Here is a 13,356-nt window from a genome sequence, read left to right as displayed (position 1 = left end):
AAAATTAGAGCACCGGCAATAAATCTACATTTTCTAAGACACATGAAAAAACTGTAATCCAGAGAACAGGATTTAAAGGATTTATTACATTCTTTGAAAATCTATGTTAGGATGGCTTCCCTTCAAAGAATGTTGGCGTGAGAGTTATACCACCTTGTTTACGTCTAATTAAGGGAGCACACGTCTGGAGTCTCCTGTAATAGGACTAACCATGAATGTTTATTAAAGATCTTGTTATTATAAAGAGGAAAGTAAAGAAAACCTAATGGAGTGCCGGCACTTTAGCTGATAAAAATAGAAATGTATTTAAAGACCACAATATCTGTATTCGATGGCAATCAAGAAAACTAGCTTGAACAAGAGAAAATGATCACTAAAATATATCTTTGGCAATAAATTTTTTTTTCTTCCGAACATTTTATTTATTTATTTGACAGACAGAGATCACAAGTAGGCAGAGGCAGGCCGAGAGAGAGGGGAGAAGCAGGCTCCCTGCTGAGCAGAGAGCCCAATGTGGGGCTCAATCCCAGGACCTCGAGATCATGAGCTAAGCCGAAGGCAGAAGCTTTAACACGCTGAGCCACCCAGGTGCCCCGGCAATAATTTTTTTTTTTTTTAATAAATGGGCATTTGTAAACATTTTTTAAACAAAATACATGCAAAATGATACACATAATAGTTGTCTTAGGCAAAGGCTTTTTACACACACACACACACACACACGCACACACAGAATATGAACCCATAAATATTTTCATAAAATATAAATAAGCATTTTTACTGCTACTGCAAATTAATTGCCTTCATCAAAAAGTAAGTGGTTGTCCTCTTAACAATATTCTAATTAACCCCGGGAAAATCACATATATACCTCAGAAATTGTTTTAGCCATCTGTCTACAGAGCTCTGGTTCATATTGCTCTTCTTGCAGATAGTTAGTTAACACATCTTTCAGGATTTGATTGACAATGACCACAGGAAAATGTTGGGTGGGACCTGAAAATACAGATGAAATTTCTAAGTGATTTCAAATGTTCTCCGCCCACCCATCGTCTAATCAAAAGAGTACTGAATCATGGAGAGACATTTCATCTTCTGGGTGGCCTCTATTTAAGGAAAAAGTGGTCTTAATTAGGCTTCCAGACAGGTTCTCTGGCAAAGGACCAGAAGAAAACACACTCTGCCATTTATTAGACTACCTAAAGAGTGTGGTCAATACCATTGAGATTTGATATTGAAAGTATCCTCCTTCCCAGTTCCCACTATTAATGACTTACTTTAAAGTCTCAGCATCTTTCTAACTGACCCCAGCTCTTACAACCCCAGCTTTTTGTCACCAATCTATGTATACCACACTACAACTGGAGGGGTCGCTCTAAAACCCGGATCTGGCTGACATTTCCTGCAGCAAAGTCTAAGGTCCAGCGCCTCTAACCCCTTTGCCCCCCACCATAGCCCACTCTGTGGCTGCTGCTCCAGTCTCTTGAACTTCCTCTGTCTTTCAAGGGATGCTTGTGGACATTTGCTCTTGCTCCTCTTTTTAAGTGGGATGACCTTCCCTATCTTGTTCATCTGAAAAATATCCACTCATGTTTCAAGGCCAGCTGAAATGTCTTCTCCAGGCAGCCTTCTTCTTCTCCTCAGGTAAAAAAAAAAAAAAAAAAATCCCTTCTTTTCAGTACCCCCAATTCTCTGGGTCCCCACTGCTCCAAATCCACCTGACAATAGCTAAAGCATTTCTGCCTTTCTCCCCAGTGAAATGGTAAGCTAGATCAGATTTTATCCTCCTCAGAGTTTAATACAATGCAAAGGGCAGAAGAAAGGTTTAATGTGTGATTTCTGAATTTAAATAGAAGTAAACATTGTATAGGTAGTAATCATAGTACAGATAATAACTACTTTCATTGAGCATTTTTTACATGTCATGTATTGTGATAAGTATATATTTATTACCATACATAATCTTGCAATAAATCATTGGGGTGAATTTTATTATTATCTCCATTTCACACACGGGAAAACAGAGGTTTAAATACATTCAGTAACTTGCCCAGAATCACACAGTGGCAGAGCTGGGAGGTACTTCTTGTTTTATCTGACTGGGGCTTTTATTCTTAACCACATTTAGTCCATGTTCACAGCAGAGGCTTCAGATGGATCTTCTTTATTCTGCATCCCAGGAATCTTCCTTGTCCCTCCTGGGAGTATTAACCTCATCATCTCTCTGCCATTGCATGGCATGCACATGTGCCTGGAGCCTGGCATATAGTGGCTCTGTCATTAGTTGCTGAATTGATACAGAAAAAGGACTGAGATCCAGAATTATATTCAATTCTATTTAACTAGTCATTAGTATCATTTCGTTGTTTATTTTCAATGACTGTATCAGGGTCTCAAGACACATATGGCACACTAAAAGTAGGACAACTCCTGGAGGATTTACTAAAGAGACTCCTTAGGAAGTTCCAAGCAGGAAACAGGACGAAAGGATAGTGCAGTGTCCCTTGGCTAGTGACACTGAGGGTGTCACCGCATCCTAACCCAGGCTTGAGAGGTCTGAGAAGGGAACTCTTATGAGATCCATTAGAGGCACATGGAGAGCCCTCCCTTGAGGGCAGCTATGCCTTTCCGCTGATGGATGCAAAGAGGGTGAGATGAACCACCGTCAGGGTTTGAGGGAAATAAAGACCCCAGCTCACACTCCTTCCCACTCTGACTTCCCACTGAAGTTTTCCACTGGCCAGCCTTAACTGGAAGGTTACAGCCTGGGGCTGTACTTGAGTTAGGTCAGCCTCCTGGGGCTCAATACATAGTACTTGTATTTTGATGATTATATGGGAACTGTTCAGTTAAATCATCCTGGGGGAATGCATCTGAATTGGTTAAAGGGAGAGACACCTGATACAATGAGTATGAGGATTAACTCCAATATTCAGTTAGTAGGAATCTGTGTTCTATAGGACACACAAGCAGTTATAAACATGGTAGGCTTGTAGGTTTACAACTCTATGGTGGTCCTGACTGCTCCCATCTCATGGGGTCAGAGATAGGGCACCAGCCCGTGTAGGCAAGTTCCTAGGCACCTACAAGCCTTTGTGGATCTTTTACAGTTCCATTTGCATTCTTGAGTGAAACAAGGCTAAATTTGAGAGTGGTTTCCCATTCTATTCAAGGAAGTTTTTTAAATTAACATTTAATGTATAATTTGTTTCAGGGGTACAGGTCTGTGAATCATCAGTCTTACACAACTCACAGCACTCCCCATAACACGTACCTTCCCCAATGTCTATCATGCCGTCACCCCATCCCTCTGACTCTCCTCCCCTCCGGAACCTCAGTTTGTTTCCTGAGATTAAGAGTCTTTTATAGTTTCTCTCCCTCTCTGGTTTCATCTTGTTTCATTTTTCCCTCCCTTCCCCTATGCAAGAAATTTACAGATGATATTACTGGCTTGGACTAAATTAAATAGGTTATGTATATTCTAACTATACCTTTCTGTTCTTCACTCCCTCCTACCAAGCACGCATATTGCATATACCTTGACCTACACCACTCACATGGAACTTAATTTGGTCACATATTAGAGTAACTTGTATACATCATTTCCTTCAGCCAACAGTAAATTCCCTCAATGCAGATATCTGGGGACAGCCTCTTGCCTTCTAGGAAGACGAGAGTTTTTCAACTCTAACCAGATAGTTCTTTAGGATCTGTTTTCACCTCCTTGAGCCTAAGTCCAGGTTATGATAGATGGCCCAAGCCAGGACAATTAGAATCCTTTCTCAGAATTTTGATTTTAAACTGGAACTAGGGGGGGAAAAAGCCAACCTCTTTCTGGTGACAAAAGTTATCACATGTGATCCTGAGGAACTATAGAAGGCCATGACTCTCGCCATGGAAAGGAAGGCAGGCCACGGTGAGAAAAGGAGACCCACACCCTGCTTTGTGCTGCAAAGACAGAATCCTGGTTGCCCCTGAGTCTCTGTTTCCAGTAGCTCCTACTGTCTAGCTGTACCAATTTCCTTTCTGCCCTGGGCTTTGTGGTTTTTAAAAAAATCTCATTAACTAGATCCTATTTTGAAATATCGTCATGGGGGCACCTGGGTGGCTCAGTGGGTTAAAGCCTCTGCCTTCAGCTCAGGTCATGATCCCAGGGTCCTGGGATTGAGCCTCACATCGGGCTCTCTGCTCAGCATGGAGCCTGCTTCCTCCTCTCTCTGCCTGCCTCTCTGCCTACTTGTGATCTCCATCTGTCGAATAAATAAATAAAATCTTAAAAAAAAAAAAAAAGAAATATCGTCATGGACTTTTCTTTTCTCATTGTTTTGTGACCTCTCCCCTCTGCAGCCAGAATTATCCCTTGCCTTGCTCAGGCTGGGACACTGAGATGCAGAGACAAAGAAAGCATGGATGTTCAGCTTTTGCCTTCCCAAATGATCTCCCTAATCTACCTTCAGATTCAACTAATGGGAATGGCAAAAGCTTTTTTCTTTCCCTTTTCTTTCTTTTTTTGAATAGACTTTTTTCTTTAAGGGAAAAATATTTTTAGAAATCGAAAAGCAAAGATCTGAAAAAAGGTTGGAATGAAAAAAAAATAAAGGAAAGGAAAACAAGAGAAAAGAAAAAGAAAAGAAAGAAACACTTGTTACAAAAATATATTTAAGGCAGAATAGATAAAAATTTGGTTATTTAATACATCTGTGTGTCAGCTTCCCCAAATTGGGGTAATAATAATTCTCATGCACTGTTTTTTATTAGGATTAAATGAGGTTAAATATTTAAAATTTTTAGAATAGTGCCGGCCATGCACAACCCCCCCCCCCACTCTTGAGTTATTATTATTAGTGTGGTTGTTATCCTTGCTACGTCATGTTGAGGGAGGAGATGTTGCAGAGAAGGCAGCAAGATCGGGTGAGGGTGTAAATAGGGAGGCAGTGAGACCTCCACAGTCAGGAAGGATCCTAGCGGGTAGAGGGAAGTCAGGGGAGAGAGCCTGACAGTTTCTGTCCATGAGAGCATCTGATGACAGGGCCTGATCACCCCATGGAAGCTGAGCTCAAATGATGTCTCTCTTTCTCTCTCTCTCTCCATCTTCAGGTTCTACTTTTTGTTATGTTGTCTACATTTTCAGGCAGGCTGTCTCGATGTGACAACAAAAATATAGTCACCGTTGACCTCCTGCTTACAGTCAGTGTTTTAAAAGAATCAGATACTTCTAATTAATCAATGAGAAGATTTAAATGGTGTTTTATTACAAGAAATATGCTTTGATTTTTCCATTCCCTTTTTTCTTTCGTTAATTATACTTATGCTTTCATCTCATTCCGGCTATAATTACTCAGATAAAGGGAGGACAAAAATACTAAGCATTTAAAATGTGTTTAGATGATGCAAGGATTATTGGATAGACTGTGAAAAATTAAACACAATAATGCTGATGATTGACAGGTTCCCCCCCACATAATACTCTTTTGGGAAGTATTGTGTTGTGTAGATAATGAGAGAAAATCTTTACCAAAGGTCCACAGAGTACCTCTCAGATGCAAAATAAACTCAGAAACAAGTAGCATTGGAAATACATTTTTGTCTGAGTATTAACAAGACGGCTAGTTGAATGCTTAAGAAATGAATTGTTAAGCATGAAAGACTTTGATCCTAAAGGAATAAATCACATGACTTTTTGTAAGAAAATATGGGAAATAACTTTATACTAAGCTATTTCTAACATTACTTTTCTAACTTGGTTCAACACTCAGTACTTCTAAAATTGATAAGATGATTTAGTTTGTTTATTAAAGGAAATACATTATGAAAATATATACTTATGAAGAAGAAACACAGGACTTCATAGTTCAAATCTTTTATCTTGTCAAAATCTAATTCAAACCATTTCAGCGTGCAGAGCCCAATGTCATAGGCATTGAATGGTTAAGATCTTTTAGTTACAAGTGGAGGAATACCTGACCCAAACCTAGCTTGCCTAATGTAAAGTCTAAGAACAGATAGCTGAATTTAGGACTCAAATAACGATGTTAGGATTTGGTTTTCTCCCGGTCTCAGGCTTCATGTGTTGGGGCAGGATGGCAAAAGCTCACATAGCCATACTTCTTTCAAGTTTCAGAACCTAACTGTCTTCTTCAACAGCCCAACAACATTGTCTATGTTGAATCTCAAAGGCTTTGATTGGCTTGACCTATCAAAGGGTCATATGCTATCCCAGAATTAGTCACTGTTTTATCTTTGAAGTTGGTGTAGGCTTTAGAAGAATGTTATGGACCAAAAGTGGTACTGATGGCAGCAGTGGACGTCTCCAAAGGAAACTGGGTAAGGTTACCAGAAGGATTGGAAAATTATGCTGGATGGCAGGAATATTAGTTGTCTATTTCAGGCACTGTGAGAATACCAGGAGACTGACTAATTACGGACTCTTGTAATCTATGTAGTCTTGGGGATTACTGTAGAGAACGGCTACAAGGCCTAATGCGATGCACTGATGGTCTATAATTTTCCTGAAGTTAACTGGCTACAGATGGAACCACTATGGCCCATAGAGTCCTTCCTTTGGTCATTGGCAAGTCTCTGTGGAATTTCTATATAGCAGTAATTATATACAGTGGGCAAATAATAGTGGGCAGGTACACATTTAGGGAAAACAAGTTGGTCTATGCGAAAACATGAATGGGAAAATGTATTCACTGTGGACTCCATCTGGGAGTATAGGGGCAGGTGCAAAGATCTTTGTTTTCAAAGACCCAAAACCTCAGTGGAAAGGGATAAACACCTCTGTCAACGAGGGACCAGAAATCATTTGCTTTGGCTTTGAAGTCTTCCCCCCGACCCCTCCACCTATCAACAACATTGGTTGGGATTGCTGGATAAAACTTCAATGCATATATCTTTCTTTTAACTTGAGCATATATAAAATAACTGTATAAGGATAATCCAGAAATACCCAGAAATTAAATTCTTGGTCTAGTACTACACAATACACATTAGTGCTGCCCAGGGATTTGCTTGGGATTTAGAAAACACTGATAAAGAAAACTAAGCAATGGGTGTTGGCCCTAATCTTGCAGAGGAATAAATTAAAACAGCATCAAATCACTTAATTGAAACCCCTTATATTGAGCTAGTATTGAAGATAAGACCATGCTATCAGATACTATTTTAAGTAAATAATGAGATTAGAAGTTTAAAATAAAGGGACACCTAAGTGGCTCAGTTGGTTGAGTGGCCAACTGATGATTTCACTCAGGTCATGCTCTTGGGGTCATGGGATGGAACCCCATGATAAGCTCTGTGTGTTCAGCACAGAGTACGCTTGAGATTCTTGCTCCCTCTTCTTCTGCCCCTACCCCCCAAAATAAATAAATAAATAAATAAATCTTTAAAAAAAAGGGAAGTTTAAAATAGAAATGAATGATAAAATAACAGACCCAACTGATAGGTGTTTTCCATCTGAACTGTAAGGCGAGAGGCCTCGTCACCCTGGCTAGGTTCATCCGTATAACACACAGTACTCCTGGAGCTAAAAGCAAGGAGGGACAAATTTCAATAGTTAGGATAATAATAATAACAACAAAACACATTGTTGCTTTTAGCAAAAATGTTACAAAAGTAAAGTTTCTCTAAGACTATTTCAAGCAAGTCTCCGTATAAAATATCCCAACGTCTAAAGTCTAAAACATTTTAGAGAGACCTAGAGAAGTTACTTGGAGCAGGTCTCCATACAGTGGTTGAAGCCTAGTGCAGTCTAGTGAAGCCCAAGGCATCTGACTCTTCAAAAAGTGTTCATGAGTTGGTCTGTTTCAAAAGCCATTGCCAAAGGCATCTCCACCACAAAGCAAAAGCTCTCTCCTCAAAGTGGACAAAACTAACAAAAGGGACTGGAGAATATAGGAGGAAGCTTAAAATTCTGGGAAACAACTATATATGCTATTAAACTTCATAAAAGTTCACAAGTTCACTCTTAAACATACCACACAAAATCCCATTATAGAAAAAAGCAAAACAAGAAACTCACCTACACAGTGAGAGAAACGACAATTCACCCAAACTATTGCAAATCGTTAGCATTTTCAACATTTCAACATTAAGAAAGGGTTTTGGTTTGGTTACAAGGCAATATAAGCTTATCCAGGTGCTGAACAGGAGACCCAAGCAAAGAGGAGCCCCTAATGTCCCTCCAGCACCACTTAATTCTCCGTAGGTCAGAGGAAATTCAGAGGAAATTCTCCGTAGGTCAGAGTGACCACTTTTCTAAGTAGGCTATGTTTTTTGCCTTAATTAAATGACAGATATTTGTTCTTAATCTTTTGGGATTTTTTTTTTTTTCTCTGCAAGGAGATTAAAATACTTAGTTTTCAGCTGTTTGGGGAATGAGTAAACTTTTTGCAAATGATATTTTAAGAAAATCACAGATAATCTGTTTAAAAAATCCTTAATACAATTTGTGTAATAAATGAAGGTTTACCCACCCAACCCCAAGAAATCGATGCAAGTAATTATGGCTGCATTTTCACGATAGATTTCTGGATTAGTGATTTAGTCCTCATTCTTGTAACACCTGCTTTCCCCAGTTTCTGCTGCCCTTTGAAGTAGCAACCAACCTGTTTGGCCACATGGGCTGCAGGTGTTGTGGGCAGTACCCACAGAAGATGATCGCTTCTGCTCAGAAAACCCCACATTGCAAAAGCCCCCTGATCTGAAGATAAACCAGCCTGTCCTGATATAACATGTGCTACTTTTCACTTTGCAAAGACATTTTCCAGCAAGGATCTCGTTTTACCTTCACAAGACTCTCTTAAGTTAGTAAACAAGTTATTCTACCCATTTCAGAGATAAAAGGAATGAGGCAAAGGGCTTACTGCCATATGTGTAGGAAAGGCAGACTCGGATTTCAAACATCCTATTTACCTTCCCTTAACAAAATCTCACACATCTCTTTCAAACAAAGAAAATAGGGACAACTACCACCTAAACCATTAATGACTGCATTTGAAACTTTCTTGCGCAAATATACAGCAGGTGTTAATAAAAACCCAATTTCTCTTCTACTGAACACCTCGTTAAAAATTCATAGAGAAGTAGTGTTGGTACAAAACTCAAAGTAGCATAAGTTAGAAGTCTCAGACAAAAACCAAACAAGGATTTTTTTTTTTTCACAAACAGTCCTTACTATTACTTTGTTTCATGTTACTGAAAAGTTGATAATCAGTGCAGTAGTATTTATCAGTATGAAACTGGAAAGTGTCATAAGTGCAGTTTAAAAAACCTGCTGGCTGAAGAGAGGTGTGCAATCAGAAGGAGTTGCAGACTGACTTTTCAAAACTTACGAAAGCGATTCTGTTCCATGCCTTTTCATTTCCACAGTAATCATGTAAATGCTGCATCCTCATAAAAAGTTCAAAACATAGAATAGTATAAAGACTAAAGTAAAATTACACAAAACATTACTAACCCCAGTTAGTACCTAACCACCGTTAACATTACAAAAATCTTTTTAGACATGACTATACATATGGGAGCATATGATAGATGCTTGTTTGTTTGTTTTTTTTCCTTCACTTAAAAAAGTATCATGGATAACTTTCTGTGTTGATAGTAATCTACATCAATATTTTAAACATCAAGACAGTATTTAATATATGAATATACTACATTTTATTTACCCTCTTGTTCTTCTGGAAATCTAGGCTGTTTCTAAAACTCCATTGTTGTGAAGAAAGCCATGGTAAACATCATGGTGGGGACTGCCTGCCATTGGCTCTCTAGTGTTCTCTCCTTCCTTGGTAGCAGAACTCTTAAGTGAGTGGAGATATTTCTCTCTACACTAAAGACAAATTCTTGAATTTCTTTGGTGCTATTGTGGCCATGTGGCTTGTAAGCCAATGAGATGTAAGAGAAAACTTTTGTTAAAATCCTGAGAGAGTTTCCCCAAAAGAGTGAATTCAATCAAGAGCAGCCTGTTTATATCCTTGATGACTGGAATGTGGGTATGATGGCAAGAGTTTAGCAGCCATCTTGGGTTTTGAGATGACCTTATAAATTATGTATCGGGAAGAGAGAAGAAGGCTAGCTAGGTCCCTGAATTGCTTCCCTCCAGACTTTTTACATAAGAGAAAAATACAGTTCTATTTTGTTTAAGTCACTAATTTTTTTAAAAGATTTTATTTGACAGAGAGAGATCACAAGTAGGCAGAGAGGCAGGCAGAGAGGGGAAGCAGGCTCCCTGCTGAGCAGAGAGCCTGATGCAGGGCTTGATCCCAGGACCCTGAGATCATGACATGAGCTGAAAGCAGAGGCTTAACCCACTGAGCCACCCAGGCGCCCCTACATCACTAATTAAAAAAAAAATTATAAGAGGCATTATATAATACTGATATAAATTCTAACTGATACAGAATTTGCTACTTGGAAGTGGGATGTTGCAAGTACTGGAGGACAAGACTTGGACTTAGTTTTGGGAATGAGGTAAGGCTTCAGAGAATGGCGTTTTAGATATTTTGCTGTAACCTGGCATCCTTTCTCATGCAGAAAGGAAAACATTTGGTTCATCTATTGCTTTCTATACCATGTATCCACTAAAACTATACCTTCACGACAAATTACAGAAAATTACTTGTTACCTTAAAAAAACCTCTGTTTATGATATTTTTTGAAACTGAGATCTGCTTAAAATGAGATGGGTTGGAAAAAAGAAGAGTGAAGAGAAAACAATGAGCTGAAGAGAAAAAATAAAATATTTATTCCTTGAAAAAGAAACAGAAGGAAGAGATAAAATATTAGAAATGCTTGCAATCTGGGTAGCTAATCTGAAACCAGAATATGGGCTCGGTAAGTTTTGAGAAATAAAAAAGATTCTGAAATTTAAAAAATTGAGAAATAAAAAGGATTCCCCATGAAAAATGGGGAATGACCGACAGCAGTTTAGAATACTGACTGGGAAAATAAGCAGTATATATTTTCTATTTGATAAACAACTTTACTCAAGCCCTTTGAAATTTTTACAAATGAATATGTGAGATGCTCAAAAAGCAACTTTATAATTTTACTTACTAGTGCTGTATACATAGCAGAAAACATTTATTGGGTGTACGTCCAATATTACAAGTGGCTACATTTCAGTTGTCTATGACCAGACTTCCCATAGTTTATAATAATAATCCTTCTGGACACATGATCTCATTGCAAAGGGAATGCTGTAGTTGATCTTATTTTTGAAATGTGAAAAATGTTCTTGCTGTCTGTGTTTCATCAATTTATTGGCATTTAGGGAGGAATAAGATTCTATTGGCAAAACGTGTCCAAGAGAGTTGTCAAGTTTTAGGAAGGAAGGTAGATGGAAAGTAAACACAGGGAAACTGAAAGTCTGGCAGAAACTACTGGTGAAAACAAGGAACAAATCAGCCTCTTCTAGGGAAAAGAGTAACAATTTGTAACCCAGTGCAAGTTTCAGTAATACTTGGAATCAAATCTTCTATTGCTGAGGACAGACGTGGCCATCAACCTGGATGCAGAACTAGCTTCAAGAAGTTGGTCCACAATAACAAAAGGAACCCATCTCTATTGTATCTGATTGACACTGGAAACATCCATGCCAGCCCAACAGCCTATGTTCTGATTATCAGGAAAGAGGCAAAAACAAAATTAGCTAAGCAGCTGGAATATGTTTATTCTTTGATGAAATTCAGTTCTCCTGAAACAGCTTACAAAGGTATTTGCTGGTCATTCCTTGAATTACACCAAATAAATACAAGGCTTGTCTTATTATCATGACTGCTAGACACAGAAGTAATTTCAATGAAATCTCACCAGCCTCAATAGTATCTAATTATTATTGAGAATTCATGTCCAGACATTTTCACTGCCATTATTATGGAGATGTTTGGAAGCTGCAGTAAGAGATAATATTTGAATGTATAACTGGCCTTGGAACCGTTAATTTAGTAGATTAAGAAAGAGTGTCATCTCTTTCTTCCATTTGTAACCGGAAAATGCCTGGAACTATCATATTTTGAATGGTATCATTTAAGCAGTTTACCCGCCTAAATCTGTTACTGAAGTTATGTGCTGCCTCCCAGTGGAGATATTTCAGAGCGCACAGAGTAAAAAGAAGGCTTCAGGATGATGTACACACGTCGACTTCCGTTCTTCTGTTCTCTCTCATTCTTTCAACAAATATTTATGGCTCATAAGGGGCAGCCTGGTGATACAAGAAAAGTTATTCCTGGTACTCAAGAAACAAGATATTGCAAACAACATGAAATATGCATAAAGGCTCACTTAGTTGAGAACTTTCTGCCTCAAAACATCCACATTTTATGAATGTTATGTGTAGAGCAAAAACATACCAGCCTTACCCTGTCACTAGAAGATGGAAGTTATCTAGCAAGGTAATTTAGTTTTGTGGCCATTTAGTTTATAGCTAGTTTGCTGCATCTTTATGTAGCTTTGAGATATATTATTCTCATTACTGGCCCCATCATGCCAGAAGAGAAAGGTTATAATACAAAGAAAGGCCAAGATACATTCTCATAAATGACAGAGGAGAGAAAACGACAACGAACGTATTTTTTTTTAAGATTTTACTTATTTATTTGACAGAGAGAGAGATCACAAGTAGATGGAGAGGCAGGTAGAGAGAGAGAGAGAGAGAGAGAGAGAAGCAGGCTCCCCGCTGAGCAGAGAGCCCGACGTGGGACTTGATCCCAGGACCCCGAGACCATGACCTGAGCTGAAGGCAGCGGCTTTAACCCAGCCAGGCGCCTGAGCCACCCAGGCGCCCACAACGAACGTATTCTTATAGGATATATTTCTCAAGAGCAGGAATGCTTCTGAAGGACAAAAGAATAAACCACACAACATACAGAAAATCTAGTTCTGACGTGACTGACAAGATAGTGTGTGGCTAGAAAATCAGAGCGTCTGAAGCCCACTGAACTACCGTTTACTCAAGAGAAGGTGAGGTTAAAGCCAAAGGCAGCTGGTGAAAATTCTGTTGCAGCTCCTGGATGAATGGATAGATTCAAAGTTGCATTACCCTTGGCAATCATCTCTCAGCTGAGGCTGAGAGTATGGGTCCCACAGCTACCACTGCAAAACTACCACTGTGCCGCAAAACTACGGAGAATGTGAAAAACTGTGGTCTATCTCAACAGATTTTCAACACAAATGAAAGTTTCTGTCTTTAATGATTATATTTATTTAGTAGACAGGAAGAGAGAGAGCACAAGCAGGGGGAGCAGCAGGCAGAGACAAAAGAAGAAGCAGGTTCCCTGCTAAGCAGGGAGCCCGATGTGGAGCTTCATGTGGGGCTGGATTCCAGGACCCCAGGGATCATGACCAGAGCAGAAG

At 39.1% G+C, this 13,356-nt stretch overlaps 1 protein-coding gene across 1 annotated transcript in view; it reads right to left on the bottom strand.

The window, feature by feature from the left end:
• The window catches only part of DYNLT5 (dynein light chain Tctex-type family member 5), a 28,199-nt gene that overhangs the window by 2,358 nt on the left and 12,485 nt on the right, over positions 1–13,356 (bottom strand). Inside the window, exons 3-4 of the mRNA XM_044236429.1 lie at positions 7,437–7,528; positions 872–996 (exon numbers count right to left, since the gene is read on the bottom strand). Coding sequence (XP_044092364.1) covers positions 872–996; positions 7,437–7,528 — 217 coding nt within the window. The remainder of the gene's footprint in view (positions 1–871; positions 997–7,436; positions 7,529–13,356) is intronic.

The sequence above is a fragment of the Neovison vison genome, chromosome 2 (assembly GCF_020171115.1).
Source record: "Neovison vison isolate M4711 chromosome 2, ASM_NN_V1, whole genome shotgun sequence".
Lineage (NCBI taxonomy): Eukaryota > Metazoa > Chordata > Mammalia > Carnivora > Mustelidae > Neogale > Neogale vison.
This window is presented reverse-complemented; position numbering and strand designations above follow the sequence as displayed.